The sequence below is a fragment of the Coregonus lavaretus genome (genome assembly GCF_964263955.1).
Source record: "Coregonus lavaretus genome assembly, chromosome: 20".
NCBI classification, from domain to species: domain Eukaryota; kingdom Metazoa; phylum Chordata; class Actinopteri; order Salmoniformes; family Salmonidae; genus Coregonus; species Coregonus lavaretus.
The window spans coordinates 34782297-34802594 of NC_140007.1; the positions used below are offsets into that span (position 1 = coordinate 34782297).

Here is a 20298-nt window from a genome sequence, read left to right on the forward strand (position 1 = left end):
CACCCTACCTATTCATGTAGGCCAGCCTACCTATTCATGCAGGCCACCCTACCTATTCATGTAGGCCACCCTACCTACATTATTCATGTAGGCCACCCTACCTATAAATGTAGGCCAGCCTACATTTTCATGTAGGTCACCCTACCTATTCATGTAGCCACCCTACCTATTAATGTAGCCACCCTACCTATTCATGTAGGCCACCCTACCTATTCATGTAGGCCAGCCTATCTATTAATGTAGGCCACCCTACCTATTCATGTAGGCCAACCTACCTATTCATCTAGGTCACCCTACCTATTCATGTAGGTCACCCTACCTATTCATGTAGGCCACCCTACCTATTCATGTAGGTCACCATACCTATTCATGTAGGCCACCCTACCTATTCATGTAGGCCAGCCGACCTATTCATGTAGGTCACCCTACCTATTCATGTAGCCCACCCTACCTATTCATGTAGGCCAGTCTACCTATTCATGTAGGCCACCCTACTTATTCATGTAGGCCACCCTGCCTATTCATGTAGGCCAGCCTGCCTATTCATGTAGGCCACCCTACCTATTCATATAGGCCACCCTACCTTTTCATGTAGGCCATCCTACCTATTCATGTAGGCCACCCTACCTACATTATTCATGTAGGCCACCCTACCTATTCATGTAGGCCAACGTCTTTACAAGAGAATGAGGTAACAAAAAACATTGGCAGCAACACAAGTGCAGTGATGCTTCACACAATTACTCCAACTCCCACCTTGTTGTTTCCTGTAGCTGCTTGTAATCAAATCAAAATCCAATCAAATTGTATTGGTTGCATACACATATTTAGCAGATGTTGTTGCGGGTGTAGTGAAATGCTTGTGTAATACTAAGGTCTCTCACACAATACAATGCATAAACCTACCCTAGGATTTTCCTTTCTGTTATTTGTATTTTTCAAACAGACTACATTGAGTTATTAAGATTACCAAGAATAAAAAGGCTTCTCAGTGTTTATGTTTCAGTGCTTCTTTTATTCTATACACCACTAGCTAGGCAATACATTTTGAAGTTAAATACATGTTTCCTTTACACAATATTGTTTGTCATGAAATCAATGGTTGTTCATCATTCTAACAATCCATTAAAACTTTATATAAACATGTGATATAATCTAATTTCATATCACAGAGCCCATACGCCTATAATAACGAATCTGTGATGTGCTTTTCACTTGGGAGTCAGTCAAATGGTCGGAAAGAAAGATGGCGTAAGCGGACGCTGATGTGGAGCATGACTATAATGGTGGGGGAATCAAGGAGAGTTGGAATATTGTCCGAAATAATAGAAAGTGGAGTAATGTTGTCACGCCCTGGCTCTGGGGACTCTAGTATGTTGAGCCAGGGTGTGAGTTTTCATTTGTTTATGTTCTAGTTGTTGTATATCTATGTTGGCCAGGGTGGCTCCCAATCAGAGACGGCTGTAGCTCGTTGTCTCTGATTGGGAGTCATACTTAGGTAGCCGTTAGGCATTCATTATTTGTGGTTTCTTGTTCGTATTTGGTTTGTGTATGACCATTGACTGTCACGTCATCGTTTTGATCGTGTGATCATCAAATTAAATAAATATGTTCACATTCAACGCTGCGCCTTGGTCCTCATCTCTCACCGACGAACGTGACAGAAGAAACCACCATAACAGGACCAAGCAGCGTAAAGAAGAGAGAGGATGGACTTGGGAGCAGTGGAGTAAGAGTCTCGACTGGGCCAAGCCAAGCGAAGAGGAGAGAGGTTGGACTTTGGAGCAGTGGGGTGAGAGTCTGGCGAGAGACATGGAGGCCTGGTCCACGGGGAGAGACGCCCAGAAATTTTTTAGGGGGGGGCTAACGCCGTGGACGACGGGCCAGCAGGAGACCGCGGCAGAGCGGCCCAGCGGGTTGGCAGAGGAGGCCGCCAGGTTACGGGGGCCACTGGTCGAAGAGGGGGTGGAAGGTGTAGAGGCACGGCGAGAGGTACTGGGGTGTGTTACCAGTCCGGTCCGGCCCATTCCAGATCCCGGCGTAGGACCAGTGGTGTGTGTCCCCAGTACGGTCCGGCCTGTTCCTGCTCCCCGCACCAGGCCAGTGGTGCGCTTCGTCAGCCCGGCTCGGCCCGTTCCTGCTCCCCGCACCAAGTCAGTGGTGCGCTTCGTCAGCCCGGCTCGGCCCGTTCCTGCTCCCCGCACCAAGTCAGTGGTGCGCTTCGTCAGCCCGGCTCGGCCCGTTCCTGCTCCCCGCACCAAGTCAGTGGTGCGCTTCGTCAGCCCGGCTCGGCCCGTTCCTGCTCCCCGCACCAAGTCAGTGGTGCGCTTCGTCAGCCCGGCTCGGCCCGTTCCTGCTCCCCGCACCAAGTCAGTGGTGCGCTTCGTCAGCCCGGCTCGGCCCGTTCCTGCTCCCCGCACCAAGTCAGGGGTGCGCTTCGACAGCCCGGCTCGGCCCGCTCCTGCTCCCCACACCAAGCCAGTGGTGTGCGTCGTCAGTCCGGCACGGCCCGTGCCTGTTCCACCGGTGGCTGGTCCGGCACCGGTCAGATGCTTCACGCCGGAGCTAGAGCAATCCGCTCCACCAGTGTGCAGTCCAGCTCCGGCCAGCGGGGCCAGACCGGACCAGGGGTACCTTGGGGGGTTGGAGAGCGAGTGGAGATCATGCCCGGAGCCGGATCCGCCGCCAAGGCGGAGTGCCCACCCGATCCCTCCCCTGTGGTATTTGGTTGGCGCGGTCGGAGTCCGCGCCTTTAGGGTGGGGTACTGTCACGCCCTGGCTCTGGGGACTCTAGTATGTTGAGCCAGGGTGTGAGTTTTCATTTGTTTATGTTCTAGTTGTTGTATATCTATGTTGGCCAGGGTGGCTCCCAATCAGAGACGGCTGTAGCTCGTTGTCTCTGATTGGGAGTCATACTTAGGTAGCCGTTAGGCATTCATTATTTGTGGTTTCTTGTTCGTATTTGGTTTGTGTATGACCATTGACTGTCACGTCATCGTTTTGTTGTTTTGATCGTGTGATCATCAAATTAAATAAATATGTTCACATTCAACGCTGCGCCTTGGTCCTCATCTCTCACCGACGAACGTGACAAATGTAGCATACAGTGACGAGAATGTCCCTTCATATCTTGTATGAGTACATTTTGTTAATGAGGAGCAGCTGATTGGATTACCAATTTTGAAGAATCCATTTGAAATATCCAAACTGGTGGAGAGGGTGCTGAGTAAAGTGAAGGCTGTGAGGATCACGAGAGGCGGCCTTGTTTTGATTTTGTTGTTCTTCTTTATAGTTATGGTGATTAATTGCACTGCCAAGGTGGAGAGGAAGTCCAGGAAAATAGATATCTTTGTGGATGTGGCGGAACGGTTCCTGGGACTGAAAGACTTCTTGGCGGAGGAGTTGCATGGAGTATTGTCACAAGCTGTACAACCCTCTCAGGTCATAGAGCCTGAGAAGGGACATGGAGATTTGAAGGAAGGAAGAAGTGGGAGTTTTGGTGTTTTAGTTTCGTCAATGTGTTTTTTTAATTGTTTTATTTTGGGTGGATTAAGTTAGTTTCCCCTATCACGTATGGGTTTTATTTTTACCTTGGTTTTTCAACCCCGTCCAGTTGGTAGCGGTAATAGACCTTTTGGGGTTGTAGTCTGCCATAAAACCCACAGAAGTAGAAGAATAAGTAGAAGCTTTTCACTTGATAAATGATTGAACACTGTTACCTGCTGGTCAAGTGACCACATTGAAATAACTTTTATTTTGAAGTGAGAAAAGGAACCCGGAAATAGTGTTTACTGTGAGAAAGTGGAGGGTGAGTGCTAGCTACTTGTGGCTGTTTTTATCTAATCTTGGAAGGAAATCGATAGGTTTTAAAATATAAACGTAATTTGCTGGGTGAGAGATCTGTGTGTTTACAAACTATCTACGTCAGTGCAGGGCTAAATTACAGAGCCCTTAGCTAGCTACGTTAACTATTAGCTAGCGCAATGTCAACAATATATCTATCTTGCTAGCTAGCGACAGGTTTTCATGTTCAGTCAATATATTTTGTATAATTGCACGATACCACATTTTATATATATTTTTTGTATTTTGGCGACTGCATTGTTATCATTAGCTAAGCATTTGAAATGGTCACTCACCTCCAGAAGGTCAGTCAACCCAAATATATTTTTGCTGGCCCTAAATGTGAGTCCTCGATTTCGTTAGCTACAGGAATAATAGCTGGGTCATTCTCACGAAATTTGACCAAAAAATCGTGTCATTATTCACGAAATTTCCTCTTGGATCATAGAGATTAGGATCTCTACTTATCTATACTGAACAAAAATATAAACGCAACAATTTCAAATATTTTACTGAGTTATGGATTTCACATGACTGGGCATACAGATATGCATATGTTGGTCACTGATACCTTAAAAAAAAAAAAAGATTGGGCGTGGATTAGAAGACCAGTCAGTATCTGGTGTGACCACCATTTATTTGCCTAATGCAGCAAGACACATCTCCTTCACATAGAGTTGATCAGGCTGTTGATTGTTGCCTGTGTGATGTTGTCCCACTCCTCTTCAATGGCTGTGCGAAGTTTCTGGATATTGGCGGGAACTGGAACATGCTGTCGTTTACGTCGATCCAGAGCATCCCAAACATGCTCAATGGGTGACATGTCTGGTGAGTATTCAGGTCATGGACGAACTGGGACATTTTCAGCTTCCAGGAATTGTGTACAGATCCTTGCGACATGGGGCCGTGCATTATCATGCTGAAACATGAGGTGATGGCGGCGGATGAATGGCTTCACCATGGGCCTCAAGATCTCGTCACGGTATCTCTATGGATTCAAATTGCCATTGATAAAATGGAATTTTGTTCGTTGTCCGTAGCATATGCTTGCCCATACCATAACCCCACCGCCACCATGGGGCACGCTGTTTACCATGTTAAAATCAGTGAACCGCTCGCCCATACGACGCCATACACATGGTCTGCAGTTGTGAGGCCGGATGGACGTACTGCCAAATTCTCTTAAATGACGTTGGAGGCGGCTTATGGTAGAGAAATGAACATTCAATGCTCTGGCAACAGCTCTGGTGGACATTCCTGCAGTCAGCATGCCAATTGCACGCTCCCTCAAAACTTGACACATCTGTGGCATTGTGTTGTGTGACAAAACTGCACATTTTAGAGTGGCCTTTTATTGTTCCCAGCACGAGATGCACCTGTATAATGATCATGCTGTTTAATCAGCTTCTTGATATGCCACACCTGTCAGGTGGATGGATTATCTTGGCAAAGGAGAAATGCTCACTAACAGGGATGTAAACAGATTTGTGCACAGAATTTGAGAGAATAAGGTTTTTGTGCGTATGGAACATTTACATTTTTCTGGGATCAAATATTTAATATGAAATTATACAATTATAATAAAATTAAATCTGACTTTTTCCCAATTTGAGCTTTTTACCCATTTCGGTAATGAGAAGGCCAAGTGGGGTAAAGGGGCTGTTGGAGAATAAGAACCTAATTCTGAAGGCATATAATCAAATAAATGTCCTTAACTTATACTACTCCTCTAGATGATGCATCATGGGTGAATACAACTTTATTTCAAAACTGATTGGAGTTTTTACAGGAACTTGAAAAAGTGTTACGGTAATGAGACACATGCCAACAGACAATATGTAATACATATTATAGTTTAATGTAAACTTCAACTAGTATACAATTTTTATTATTTATGGATCAACTACAGCAACATATTTTGTGTTTTATTCAAATAAGCAAGTTTTTCTAAAGTAAAATGTTATAAAATTACCAGAGAATTTAATCTGGACGCATTTCAGTAATGAGAATTTGGGGTGAAAATGTACACCATTCAGGCTAAAAGGTATTTATAATAAGACACTAAGCCAAAAACTACACATCTTAGTCCTCAGAATGATAGTTGATTTTTGCAGATGCATCATGGTTTTGTAACTCAATGTGCTACAGACATGGTTTCATGAGAATCACCCAACTAGGTGGCAGACAGTCAGTCAAGTCTCTGTAAATATGGATTATTAGGCTGACAAGCCAACTGGCCAAGTATAATTCTGTAGTGTAATTGCATGGCATTCATACATTCCATCAAGGTCCAACTAACACATGACCATAGCTTTATAGACTGTCATCTGACTCCCATCCCAGGTGGGGATACAACTGCCCTTGTGTTCTGACAGGATGGATTCTAGTGGGAAACCCTCCACAGCCCAAGTCCTGCTATTAACCACCAGCTCAGCACTGACTGCAGTCTTCTACTCTGTGTACAGGAGGAGGACAACAACAGTAGCAAGATTAAAGGTAATCACATTATAGGCTTGTCTCATCTATCTTTCTTATCTACCTTATCTCATTAAATCTGTTAGGAGTGTGTTTAGTGGTTAGGCTAATCATTGGCAAGTGACACATCTTGAGGGGAGTTTAAAGACATGCTCCGGAACGTTGGCGTCTAGTAAGTATTTTTCAAACCTCTTGCTTTGGGCTGTATTTGTCAATGTGTAGTTCGTACAGTACATGCATAATCTATGAGCAGAATTACTGTGTTACCTCAATTAGCCACGAAATCCCTAGTTTGAAAGCGACAGTTTACTGGAAGCTGCGCGGCGCCATTTTCCCCCACGTGGGCCAGCCCCTTATCAATTGGAATTCCAGCCAATGAGCTTTAGCCCCTCGCCATTTGAGTGACAGCTAGCAAGATGCACACACGGCAGAGCGAGAGAGTGAGCAATGACGTGATGCACATAGCTGCACATATGTGACGTAGTACGCAATTTTTGGGGACCACTTTTGGCTCGTGAGCACTACTTTCTTAACTACTGGCTAAAAAGTATACAAAAGTATCAGAGAATCTCTTTAAATACAGTAGCACTGCACCCGGAAATCCAATGTGATGTTATCAATAGTTCAGACATTTGCGTTTTACCAGGAAGGGATTTCACTTAATCACAATGATCATTTGAAGTTTTTGATTGTTGTTCAATACGCTTTATGTTTTACAGGGAGCCAAGAAAGTGTCTATTGATCAGGATCTGAAGAACATCCTGACAGAAGCACCAGGAAAATGTGTCCCGTACGCTGTGATCGAAGGTGTTGTGAGATCTGTGAAAGAAACCCTGAACAGCCAGTTTGTGGACAACTGCAAAGGGGTCATCGAGAGGTTAACTCTAAAGGAGAAGAAGATGGTGTGGAATCGCACCACTCATCTCTGGTAGGTGCTAAAGTACATTGAAGTGCTATGATGTATTCGTGCACGCTTTCTTACTGATGGCTGTTAGGAGGCTCAGTTTGTGTGGATGTATTGTTTGTGTGTGAAGACACTCACACACTGACGATGGCCTAACAGTTAACTTTTGTTCCTCTTGTGTTACCTTTAGAATGAATAAATAAACATAAAATCATTTCACTTTTTTTTATTTATTTTTATGACGATAATAACGTTATGCTCTACAGTGCATATTTTTGTGGATACACATCTCTGTAGATATCTCTAATATTTTGTACCTGTCAGGAACGAGAGTGAAAAGGTCATCCACCAGCGCACCAACACGGTGCCCTTTGACCTGGCATCCCACGACATGGCCATGGCCGCCACCATCCGGGTCATCCGTCCCCTGGACTCCTCGGAGCTAGACCTGGAGACCACATACGAGAACTTTCACCCCACCGTCCAGTCCCTGACCAATGTCATCGGCCACTTCATCAGCGGGGAGCGCCCTAAAGGTATGGTCCTTTTGTGTGGTCCTGTGTTGCTCAGTTAAGCCCAGGGCTAAGGTCAACACTGCTTTAGTAGAGCGTTGTGGGTTACATTCCCGCTGGGACCACCCATACTAAAATGCATTCATGCATGTAAGTCTTTAAGTCACTTTAGATAAAAGCTAAATGGCATGTTGTTGTTTTTGTTATTATTATAGGTATCCACGAGACTGAGGAGATGCTGCGTCTGGGGGAGAGTGTGACCGGGGTCGGGGAGCTGGTGCTGGACAACAACCTGGTGAAGCTCCAGCCTCCCAAGCAGGGCCTGAGGTACTTCCTCAGCCGACTGAACTATGACTCCCTGGTGGAGAAGCAACAGAGCAGCGTCAGAGTCTGGAGGGTCCTGACCGCGGTGTTTGGTGTGGTAGCTTCTACGACGCTCCTCTTCATCCTGTGGAAGAAGTGGGTTTACCACAGACAGAGGAGGAAGGAGAAGAACGTCCTGGAGGAGTTCAAGGAGCATCAGAGGAAGAGGATGAGGAAGCTGAATGTAGAGGAGGCTAGTGTTTCCCCTAGTGCCTGTACGGTGTGTCTGAGCCGGGAGCGTTGCTGTGTGTTCCTGGAGTGTGGGCATGTCTGTGCCTGTGACCAATGCTACCAGGCTCTTCCAGAGCCAAAGAAGTGCCCTATCTGCAGGGCAACGATAGAGAGGGTAGTACCGCTTTATAACAGCTAATGGACAATGCCGTGGTGATGGCAATTGAAACTGGACTAATCTAAAGGTGAGAGACAAAAGAGGAAATGACATCACTGTGTAATCTGGGCTGGTGGAGAGACTGTCACTGAAAATGTAACTGTGTATTTGTTTGTTTTCTTTTTGTTTGATTGTCTTTTTTTATGTGACAGGAAATGTATTGTGTATAATTTTAAGTGATACTTGTAGCTTTAAAGTTTCCTTGAAAGATCAAGCTTACTTGTAATGCTGTGTCATTATGCAAATGTTGATTTGAGTTATATCAGTTGAGGAAAAGATGTGTCCTTTTTCCATAGAGAGTTGTAGAATCAACTCAGTTGAATGTCTTCACCTCAATGTTTCTCCAAAGCACATCAAAGCCATTTTGAATAAAGAAAGAAAGACACAAAACAAATCCTCAACCTATTTTGCAAAGTTGGAGTATACTAACTATCCCAGGGGTGTCAAACTCATTTTAGCTCAGGGGCCACATGGAGGAAAATCTATTCCCAAGTGGGCCGGACCGGAAAAATCATGGTATATATAACTTAAAAACAACAACTTCAGATTGTTTTCTTTGTTTTAATACGATCAACATACAACATAAAGCTGGAGCCTGAGGACAGTGTGTCCAAAATAGTACAAGCACAACATCACTATTAATCATAAAACACGTCAAGTTTATTTGAAAATTCGAAAGAAAAAGAACACAAACACACAATGCCTCAGTGATTAACAGAACTGTTTCACAGATCACAGAACTATATCAGGGGGTCATTTCTCAGGCAGAAATGTAGATAAAAAGAATGAAATCCTGTTCCCCAAACAAGTGCAAGAACCACAGAGTCAAGAATAGGTTAAATATACAAATAAAATAAATTAAAAACAATAGCACATCAACATAAAAACATATAAACATAAAGCTGGAGCCTGAGGACAGTGTGTCCAAAAGCACAACATCACTATTAATCATAAAACACCTCAAGTTATTTGAAAGTTCTGAGGACAAAGAACACACAAACACACAATGCCTCAGTGATTCACAGAAGTATATCACAGATCACAGAACTATATCAGGGTGTCTCATGTAGCACTTTAAGTGGGGTTGCATAGTTTATTTGACTCCTGATACCTGGCACCTTTTAGCTTTCACCAGCGCATCAATATGTAGCCAGGCTGACAGCGTGGGACCAGTCCACTCCGACCCTGTCCAGCGCGCCGACGAGTGCGGTAAAAATATCAGCTGCTGTCGTTGTATCTGTCATCGGCACCAACTCCACGAACTCCTCGGTGACGGTCAATGTGTCATCAACTCCGCGGATGAAAATGGCCAGTTGTGCAACATCTGTAATGTCCGTGCTTTCATCAATTGCAACCAAAAACGCAATTAATGACTTTACTTTTTGCTTCAACTGGCTGTCCAAATCCACTGAAAGATCGGAAATCCTGTCTGCAACTGTGTTTCTTGTCAGGCTGATATTTACAAAAGCCTGACGCTTTTCAGGGCACACAATCTCCGCTGCCTTCATCATGCATGTTTTTACAAATTCACCCTCACTAAATGGTTTTGAAGCCACTGCGATTTCATTAGCAATGAGGTAGCTGGCTTTCACTGCAGCGTCACTGATGTCTCGGCTGTGAGTAAACACAGACTTGACCTACTTGCTCTGCCCCGGTATAAACAGTTTGCTTGCTTAACACAATTGCTATTGCGCCATCCAGTGGACGCAATTGGAACAGCAGTTTATTTTATTAAAAAATTGCAGCGCATTTTTATACTTTACAAAATCATCTCGCGGGCCGGATTAAACCTGTTTGCGGGCCGGACGTTTGACACCCCTGAACTATCCACTCACAGTTATGGAAATATCTATGGCTGCCAGGAGAGGGTGATGTCTGCCTTGCATACATGTTTTCAACAGGGATATTTTATGGTTTGCATAAACCATAGAATTGGATATGAAGCATCGAAAGTACAGAAATAAAACATGTGCAAGATAGAAACATTTTATAATTTAAGAAAGGTATCAAGTATGTCCCCCAAGTTACCCAACAAAGTGACTGAATCAGTTATTTCTCATTAAAAAGGAGATGAAGCTGTATACAATAATATTTAATTATTGATTCATAATGGGTTGACTATTAGGGGATGCCCATTGAACCGCGAAGGTAAAAAAAAAAGCAACTTAACGAGCGTGTCGTGGTGAGACTGGTGGATGCACCAGGAAAATGTTACCTCAGTCGGTGACGTATATTTTCTGCCAATTCTCGGGAATGTTTTGCATCGCTCTCCTTATCAAGATTTAGCCTAATATTTTACAACTGTGTCATTTTATTCTGTAAATGTACTGTATTCCATCGATACATGGCCCGTTTATTCGTAAAGAGGACAGAAAACTTTGGATAAATGCTTTTTAATGTAAGCGATATTATACGATATAAATGTCAGTGTATTATGATATCAGGTCTTTCACCGGCGTCTTTCAGTATCGATTATGGACTAAGTTTGTATTGTGAAGACATGTCGGGAGTATTGCCTTTCAACGAGAAATATTATGGTGCTGATGGCGACGTGGGACAGGTCTCCATCACGTGTCGCCTGCAGGATACCAACAATTTATACTGTGCTGCACAGACTAAAAGCACCTAAACTCGGACAGATTGGGAGAAGTAAACGAGGTGGAGACTATTGTCAACAAAGGATGTTTTTAAATAATCATTACAATAAATTCAATAAACACTTTTGAAAATAGGGTGTGTGTGTGTTCAAAAATACAGAGTTGGGCTCTTTCATTGGAAAATGTTCATATTTTCCTGTGGCTTGACTGGACACAGCATGTATAAATGAACTTTCCATGAATAGAGATATAGGTGGAGTTGTATGAAATCCACCATCTTAGTTTGACTGAGAATCTGAGTGTGAATCCTCACAATTTAGTGTTTTCTTCTGATCGGCAGTTGTCATTGAAGATGACAGAATAGAAGATGAGTTGAAAGACCTAGCAGAAAAAACTCCTGCCGGTGTCTAGAATAACCCAAAAGACGGTTGGAAGCTCAAAAATACTGTAGGCCTAGGCCTAGTATCCTTGCTAAGCAAAAAAAGCACTTTGGAATGTTCTCGTTTTCAGTGATACCTATTAGTCCAGGCTTGCAAACAGAAAAGGACTGTGAAATTACTTAACTTGTTATAGAACTTCATTAATTGATCCAGTCTAAATGATTAATGATATTGAAATTATTCCCCAATGCAAAGGCTAGTAAATGCAAAGGAGACTGTATGGGATAATATGTGGAGGGAAAACAGATCCTAAACTTGCTCTTATTTTTACTCTATCTTGGCTGAGCATTTTGCTACTGTACTGTTCAGTCTTGCACATTTTCAATAATTTTGTGCAAAATGTTAAAAGCTGTGTTGTGTTTTTCACCTTTAATAGCATACATTAATAACTTTTGCATACCCTTTTGGCAGTGATGACCACTAGTTTTTTTTTACAGAATGACAATTGAAGGACTAGCTTTTTTAATCATGAACTTTTGGGTTGTGCTATTTGTACTTATGTTGTTGCTACAAACTGCCTGCTCATTCTAATGTGAAAAGCTTATTTTAATATCAGGCAGCTACCTATGAAACAACTAAAATGATTCCTGTTTTGTGATTGTAACAGTCAACACATTTTTATAATACAGTGCTGTCATGGGGAATATGATCACAACTGTGCCAAATATCTCAGAAGATGCCAGTACATAAATGTCCAATGGTCCAATGTGCATTTCTGATCATGTGGTTTTGAGGGCTTTTTTGTCAACATCTGCCCTTGCATGGAATAGTCTGAAATGAAGTGCCTCTGTGTCAGAAAAATTAACTGGCATACATATTGTTTGCAACTTGGAATGACAAACATCAATTATATATTATTTAAATATTGTGTATGTTGCACCAATTTTCACTGAACAGGGCTATGTGTGTAATGTACAGTCAAGTATTAAAATGTGAAAATGAATTGTGTACCTTGTTTCACTTCTCCCTGGCTGACCCATCATTTGCTTCACTTTGCACTCTTCTACCACTAAACAAGCCATTTACAACATATAACCATTATTGGTATACTCGGTTAATTACAGTTTTATACATCAATAATGACATAAGGTAGACCCTGTTATTACACAGACTCGGGGTGCTGTGACATCAGAGGATGTTTTCACTGACTCTCTGAGGATACCAGATTATTCTCAGGTAATCAAGCAAGAGGCACCTAATGGCCCTCCTCTCACTGGTAATCATTTTATGAGGACCTTAAAGGACAAACCATAGCTACTTAGACAACTTCACTGATTCAGCAGGCTCCCTCCTGAAGACCTACTGTATAATTACCAGCATTCTTCCTATTATTTTATCCTTCTCAGTGTGGCCTCTGAAATGTGGTAACCATACCAACCTTACTGTATCTTTTACTAACAAGGTTCTATTTACTTCACAAACCACCTTTTGTTCCTTGGTGTTTCTCTAACTACTATGGGATTAAAGATCCATTGAAAACAAAAGATTCACCTGATCTCTACTACTGCTCTGTAGCTCAGCTGGTAGAGCACGGCGTTTGTAACGCCAGGGTAGTGGGTTTGATCCCCGGGACCACCATACACAAAAAAAAAAATTTATGCACGCATGACTGTAAGTCGCTTTGGATAAAAGCGTCTGCTAAATGGCATATTATTATTATTACTGCTCCAGAAATTGCTGTAGCCTTTCAAATCTACTAATATACAGCCCAATCGGGCTGACACAGAGAGAGAACGCGAGAGAGAGAGAGAGAGAGAGAGTAATTACATACCAGTGAAGCCAATTAACTCACAGGTCTCAAGGTGAGAGACAAAAGAGGAAATGACATCACTGTGCAATCTGGGCTGGTGGAGAGACTGGTATAAGTACTTGTATTATTACGGTAGTGTCAGAACGCTGAGTGTGGATGTGGTGCAGGGAATCAAGCGCAGGAACAAGGGTGTTCGTCAACAGACTTTAGTAATCCAAAATAGTAACTCCAAACAGGTGAATAGCCAACCCAACCGGGAGGCATGAACAAATTACGCACACACACAACAGTGCGTAAAACAAGAAAAGGCGCACGCAGTGCGGACTCTCGACACAAACAACACGAGAGAGAAAAACCATCAACAGCAACAGCTGACATAACAATCACACATAACACCTGCCCCAACACACGATAACTAAATAGGAAACAAAATCAAACACTAACAAAGGACAGGTGTACAAACAGACAAAACCAAACAAACATGAAACATCGAACGGTGGCAGCTAGTACTCCGGGGACGACGACCGCCGAAGCCTGCCCGAACAAGGAGGAGGAGCAGCCTCGGCCGAAACCGTGACAGTACCCCCCCCTTGACGCGCGGCTCCAGCCGTGCGCCGATCCCGGCCTCGGGGACGACCAGGACGACGCGGAGCAGGGCGCGTAGGATGACCCCGATGGAACTCGGTCAGCAGGGACTGGTCTAATATGTCCCTCCTCGGCACCCAGCACCGCTCCTCCGGGCCGTACCCCTCCCACTCCACGATATATTGGAGACCCCCCATCCGGCGTCTCGAATCAAGGATGGACCTCACAGTGTACGCCGGAGCCCCCTCGATGTCCAACGGGGGCGGAGGAGTCTCTTCTATCTCATAGTCCTGGAGTGGACCAGCTACCACCGGCCTGAGGAGAGACACATGGAACGAGGGGTTAATATTCCTGTAATTAATAGGCAGTTCTAACCTGTAACACACCTCGTTCAACCTCCTCAGGACTTTGAATGGCCCCACAAACCGCCGACCCAGCTTCCGGCAGGGCAGGCGGAGGGGCAGGTTTCTGGTCGAGAGCCAGACTCGATCTCCAGGTGCGTACACAGGCCCCTCACTGCGGTGGAGATCGGCGCTCGTCTTATGCCGACGGATGGCCCGCTGCAGATGAACGTGGGCAGCGTTCCATGTCTCCTCCGAGCGCCGCACCCACTCATCCACCGCAGGGGCCTCGATCTGGCTCTCGTGCCAAGGTGCCAGAACCGGCTGGTACCCTAACACACACTGGAAAGGGGTTAGTTGGGTGGAGGAGTGGCGGAGAGAGTTCTGTGCCATCTCGGCCCAAGGAACGTATCTCGCCCACTCCTCCGGCCGGCCCTGGCAATAAGACCTCAGAAACCTACCCACATCCTGGTTAACACGTTCAACCTGCCCATTACTCTCCGGGTGGTAACCCGAGGTAAGGCTCACCGAAACCCCCAACCGTTCCATAAACGCTCTCCACACTCTGGAGGTGAACTGGGGGCCTCGATCAGACACTATATCCTCGGGTACCCCGTAATGCCGGAAGACATGGGTAAACAGAGCCTCAGCGGTCTGTAGGGCAGTAGGTAGACCCGGCATGGGAAGGAGACGACAGGCCTTCGAGAACCGATCCACAACGACCAGGATGGTAGTATTCCCCTGTGAGGGGGGAAGGTCTGCAACAAAATCCACCGAGAGGTGGGACCAGGGTCGTTGTGGAACGGGCAGGGGTTGTAGCTTACCCCTGGGCAAATGTCTGGGCGCCTTACACTGGGCACATACCGAACAGGAGGAGACATAAATCCTCACATCCCTGGCTAACGTTGGCCACCAGTACTTAGTGCTAAGGCAGTGAACTGTCCGGCCGATACCTGGATGTCCAGAGGAGGGGGACGTATGAGCCCAATAAATGAGGCGATCGCGTACCTCGAGCGGAACGTACGTCCGACCCACTGGACACTGTGGAGGACTTGGGTCGGTGCGTAACGCCCGCTCGATCTCGGCATCGACCTCCCATACCACCGGTGCAACCAGACAAGACTTTGGTAGTATGGGAGTGGGCTCAACGGACCTCTCCTCCGTGTCATACCGCCGAGACAGTGCATCTGCCTTCCCGTTCTGGGACCCAGGGATGTAAGTGATTTTAAACACAAACCGGGCTAGAAACATAGTCCAGCGGGCCTGGCGAGGATTCAGTCTCCTAGCTGCCCGGATGTATTCCAGGTTACGGTGGTCAGTTAGAATGAGGAAAGGGTGTTGAGCCCCCTCAAGCCAATGCCTCCACACCTTTAGGGCCTGTACCACGGCTAACAGCTCCCTGTCCCCTACGTCATAATTCCGCTCCGCCGGACTGAGCTTCTTAGAATAAAAAGCACAGGGGCGGAGTTTAGGTGGTGTGCCAGACCGTTGTGAGAGAACGGCCCCAGTACCGGCCTCGGACGCGTCTACCTCTACCTGGAAAGGTAAAGCGGGATCCGGATGCGCCAACACCGGCGCTGAGGTAAACAGGTCCTTCAGTTTCCCAAAAGCCCTGTCCGCCTCAGCTGACCACCGCAAGCGCACCGGACCCCCCTTCAACAGAGACATTATGGGAGCTGCCACCTGTCCAAAACCCCGGATAAACCTCCGGTAATAATTCGCAAAACCCAAGAACTGTTGCACCTCTTTCACAGTGGTTGGGGTTTGCCAATTACGCACAGCTGACACCCGGTCAACCTCCATCTTCACCCCTGACGCAGACAACTGATAACCCAAAAAGGAGACCGACTTCTGAAAGAACAGACATTTCTCTGCCTTGACATATAGGTCATGCTCCAACAGCCTCCTCAACACTCGGCGCACCAGGGCTACATGCTCTGCTCGGGTAGAACTGTACACCAGAATATCGTCTATGTACACGACTACTCCCTGTCCCTGCATGTCCCGGAAAATCTCATCGACGAAGGATTGGAAGACTAAAGGAGCATTCATTAACCCATATGGCATGACGAGATACTCGTAATGTCCGGAGGTCGTGCTAAACGCTGTCTTCCATTCATCGCCCTCTCTAATGCGCACCAAGTTATATGCGCTCCTGAGATCCAATTTTGTGAAGAACTGAGCACCGTGTAATGACTCCGTCATAGTCGCAATCAGAGGGAGTGGATAGCTGTACTTCACCATAATCTGATTGAGACCGCGGTAATCAATACACGGGCGCAGACCTCCATCTTTCTTCTTCACAAAAAAGAAGCTTGAGGAAGCGGGTGAAGTGGAGGCCCGTATGTATCCCTGTCTCAGAGACTCGGCGATGTAAGTTTCCATTGCCTTCCTCTCCTCTTGAGACAAGGGATACACATGGCTCCGCGGGAGGGCTGCTCCTGACTGGAGATCTATCGCACAATCCCCCTGTCTATGAGGCGGCAGCTGCGCCGCCCTAGTCTTACTAAACACCAGTTTCAAATCCTCATACTCGGGGGGAATATGCAGTGCTGGCATTAGATTCGGACTTTCCACCGAGGTCGCCCCTATGGAAACACCCAGACACAGCCCCTCACACTGAGCAGACCACCCTTTAAGAGCTTTCTCTCGCCACGAAATAGTAGGGTCATGGGTAATCAACCAGGGAAGCCCCAGCACCACCGGATACGCAGGAGAGTCAATCAGATAGAGCTGAATCGTCTCCTCATGACCCCCCTGCGCCACCATCTTAAGGGGCGCTGTGACCTCCCTAATCAACCCAGATCCTAACGGACGGCTATCTAGGGCATGTACAGGGAAAGGCTTATCAACGGGAAGGAGAGGAATCCCTAACTCTACACAGAACTGGCGATCTACAAAATTCCCAGCTGCGCCTGAATCTACTAGCACCTTATGCTGGGAACGAGGTGCAACCTGTGGAAAACAAACAGGCAAGGTTATGTGAACGACAGAAAGCTCTGGGTAAGTAGGGCGCCTACTCACCTGGGGGGACTCCCCAATGCGTGGCCTGCCTTCACCTCCACCGGGGGACCTTCCCCAACACCTAGCCGCGGTGTGCCCTCCACGGCCACAGTTAGTGCAGGGAACGGCCCCCCTCGGGTTCCTACTCCTCCGTTCTCTAGCGCCAGCACCCCCGAGCTCCATAGGGCTCGGCTCTGAGGTGCTGGAGGGTGAAATGGGCGACCCCCACCCGGGACGTCCACGGGTGGCGAGCAGGGTGTCCAGCCGAATGGCCATGTCGACCAGTTGGTCAAACAACAACGTGGTATCCCTGCACGCCAACTCTCTCTGGACGTCCTCCCGGAGGCTGCAGCGGAAGTGGTCTATGAGGGCCCGCTCATTCCACCCTGCATCTGCCGCTAGAGTCCGGAACTCCAGAGCAAAATCCTGGGCGCTCCTCATCCCCTGTCGGAGGTAGAACAGACGTTCCCCCGCCGCCTTCCCTTCTGGTGGATGGTCAAACACGGCACGGAAGCGGCGGGAGAACTCTGCATAGGTAACGGTAGCGGCGTCCATTCTCCTCCATTCGGCGTTGGCCCACTCCAACGCCTTGCCGGTGAGACAGGAGATGAGGGCGGAGACGCTCTCGTGTCCCGAGGGCGCCGGGTGTACGGTGGCGAGGTAGAGCTCTACTTGCAGCAGGAACCCTTGACACCCGGCAGCGGAGCCGTCGTACGCCCTCGGGAGCGAGAGCCGAATCCCACTGGTTTCCGGAAGGTGGACAGGAGGACTGACCGATGGGGATGGTCCGGTAGGTGGGGGTGTGGGTACCCCGCTGCTTTCCCATCGGTGGAGAGTGTTCATCACCCGATCCAGGGCGTGACCGATCTGGTTGATCCTGTCCTCCTGCCCACGAAGACGGTCCTCCATAATCTCTGTTGGCGCGGTTTCTCCTGCTGATTCCATGGTGTGATGTGTGATTCTTTCAGAACGCTGAGTGGGGATGTGGTGCAGGGAATCAAGCGCAGGAACAAGGGTGTTCGTCAACAGACTTTAGTAATCCAAAATAGTAACTCCAAACAGGTGAATAGCCAACCCAACCGGGAGGCATGAACAAATTACGCACACACACAACAGTGCGTAAAACAAGAAAAGGCGCACGCAGTGCGGACTCTCGACACAAACAACACGAGAGAGAAAAACCATCAACAGCAACAGCTGACATAACAATCACACATAACACCTGCCCCAACACACGATAACTAAATAGGAAACAAAATCAAACACTAACAAGGGACAGGTGTACAAACAGACAAAACCAAACAAACATGAAACATCGAACGGTGGCAGCTAGTACTCCGGGGACGATGACCGCCGAAGCCTGCCCGAACAAGGAGGAGGAGCAGCCTCGGCCGAAACCGTGACAGGTAGGCTACAATCGGAAATGGCCTGCTGTGATTGGTATCCTGAATCTCATTTAGGCTATTGTTATTGTATATGGTGGCTTTAGCTTTGAATTAGGGGCATTTTATTGACATTCGATTAATGGATATAACTCCTATTTAGGATATTGTTGATCCTTACTGCTATAGGAAGGGAAATATTAAAAATGATCACCAAGGTGATACAAGAAGTTAACCTTTTCTCATATCAAATAATGAATCAATTAGATTTGTAACTGTCCTCATGGTTGGTTTGTATAATATTATGTAAGCAGGTGGACTGGTCTCTTCCTTGAATACATATTAAACTTAATTTGTTTTCATAAGACAAACAATATTGACATTGTCAGTGTCTGGTGGTATGCTCAGTTTGTTTGTGTCTATATCTCTGTTTGGCCAGTAGGAAATGCCAGCCGCTATAGCTAGATCATCTGAAATCATGGATGGTGGAGGAGTGGAGGCTGGTGGGAGGAGCTATAGGAGGACGGGCTCATTGTAATGGCTGGAATGGAATAAATGGAACGGTATCAAACACATCAAACATATGGAAACCATGTGTTTGACTCCGTTCCAAATAATTACATTCCAGCCATTACAACGAGCCCGCCCTCCAATAGCTCCCCCCACCAGCCTCCACTGGTCTGGATTCAAGGTCTACATCAATAATAGTTAGTTAGAAGGATATAGCAGAGCCTACTATGAGCTACTCTACCATATATTACAGTAATTCCATCTGGCACACATAATCCAGCATTTATATTTTAACCCAGTATTATGTCATATTTGTTATTCCAGCACTGTACGCCTGCTTCAACTAATCAAGGGCTTGATGATTGGTTCCGTTGACTACTTGAATTAGGTGTGCTAGTGTTGGAATAGGACACATTTGTGCAACGACTAGGGCTCTCCAAGGAATAGACATTAACTGAATGGAGTCAGCATCTCATTTTGAAAGATCATCCTCCAACTGAAGTGACTGAGGAACAAAAATACACAACGCATAATCAAAACAACACCTCACTTTCAAGCCTCTTATATGCCGCCAATCGACACATACAAACTGTGCACAATAATCAGTAGGACTTGAGGTTTTTGTCCAACAGAGGCTTTGTTAGAAGATGAGAAAAGAGAAACTCACAGTCCCTATTTCATACTGAAGGCACATGCTGCCTATGAAAAGAGCTGCTGAATTATGTATATCCACAGAGGAGCCATTTACCAAGAGGTTTCTTAATTGGACTCCAACAGCAGAGGATTTGTATGGGAGCTTGTTTCTCAGGTGTCAATGCACAGCACATATAGTACAGTTGATTCAAAGCATCTTCACCATCATGGTTCACATTGCTTTCCACATTGTGATGGTGTTTTTCTGTCATAATTTAACTCCACCTCACAGCAGAAAGCATCAACACATTATTCTAATAATTGAATGAAAGTGACACATTATGGTAACATTAGAGGGAAATTATAGCAATGAATACAAAATCCTGTTGGAAGAAGTTGTGAGCCACCGAGCAATATACAGTGTAAGATACATTGTTTACATGGTCCACTGGTGGATAGCTTTCCATCTTGAGGTTTCTAGCTGATATCATTAAAATGTGATAGGAAACATCATGTTAGACACCCTGGGGTTCAGTGATTTCCCTGGGAAACTGGGCTAACACGTGGCGGCA

The 20298-nt window shown here is 46.1% G+C and overlaps 1 protein-coding gene across 3 annotated transcripts; it reads left to right on the forward strand.

The window, feature by feature from the left end:
* The first annotated feature begins 3780 nt into the window (after positions 1-3780).
* Positions 3781-8888, forward strand: mul1 (mitochondrial E3 ubiquitin protein ligase 1). 3 transcript variants are annotated; one of them, XM_084183959.1, is made up of 6 exons: positions 3789-3808; positions 4586-4671; positions 6187-6339; positions 7038-7246; positions 7547-7758; positions 7950-8888. In XM_084183959.1, exons 3-6 carry the CDS (start codon positions 6220-6222, stop codon positions 8465-8467), a joined length of 1059 nt encoding a protein of 352 aa, XP_084040085.1. In that variant the 5' UTR covers positions 3789-3808; positions 4586-4671; positions 6187-6219; the 3' UTR covers positions 8468-8888. The 3 variants fall into 3 exon arrangements, with proteins under 3 accessions (XP_084040087.1, XP_084040085.1, XP_084040086.1); XM_084183960.1 differs by having other exon boundaries at positions 3791-3891; XM_084183961.1 differs by lacking the exon at positions 4586-4671 and having other exon boundaries at positions 3781-3808.
* Positions 8889-20298: the final 11410 nt, after the last annotated feature.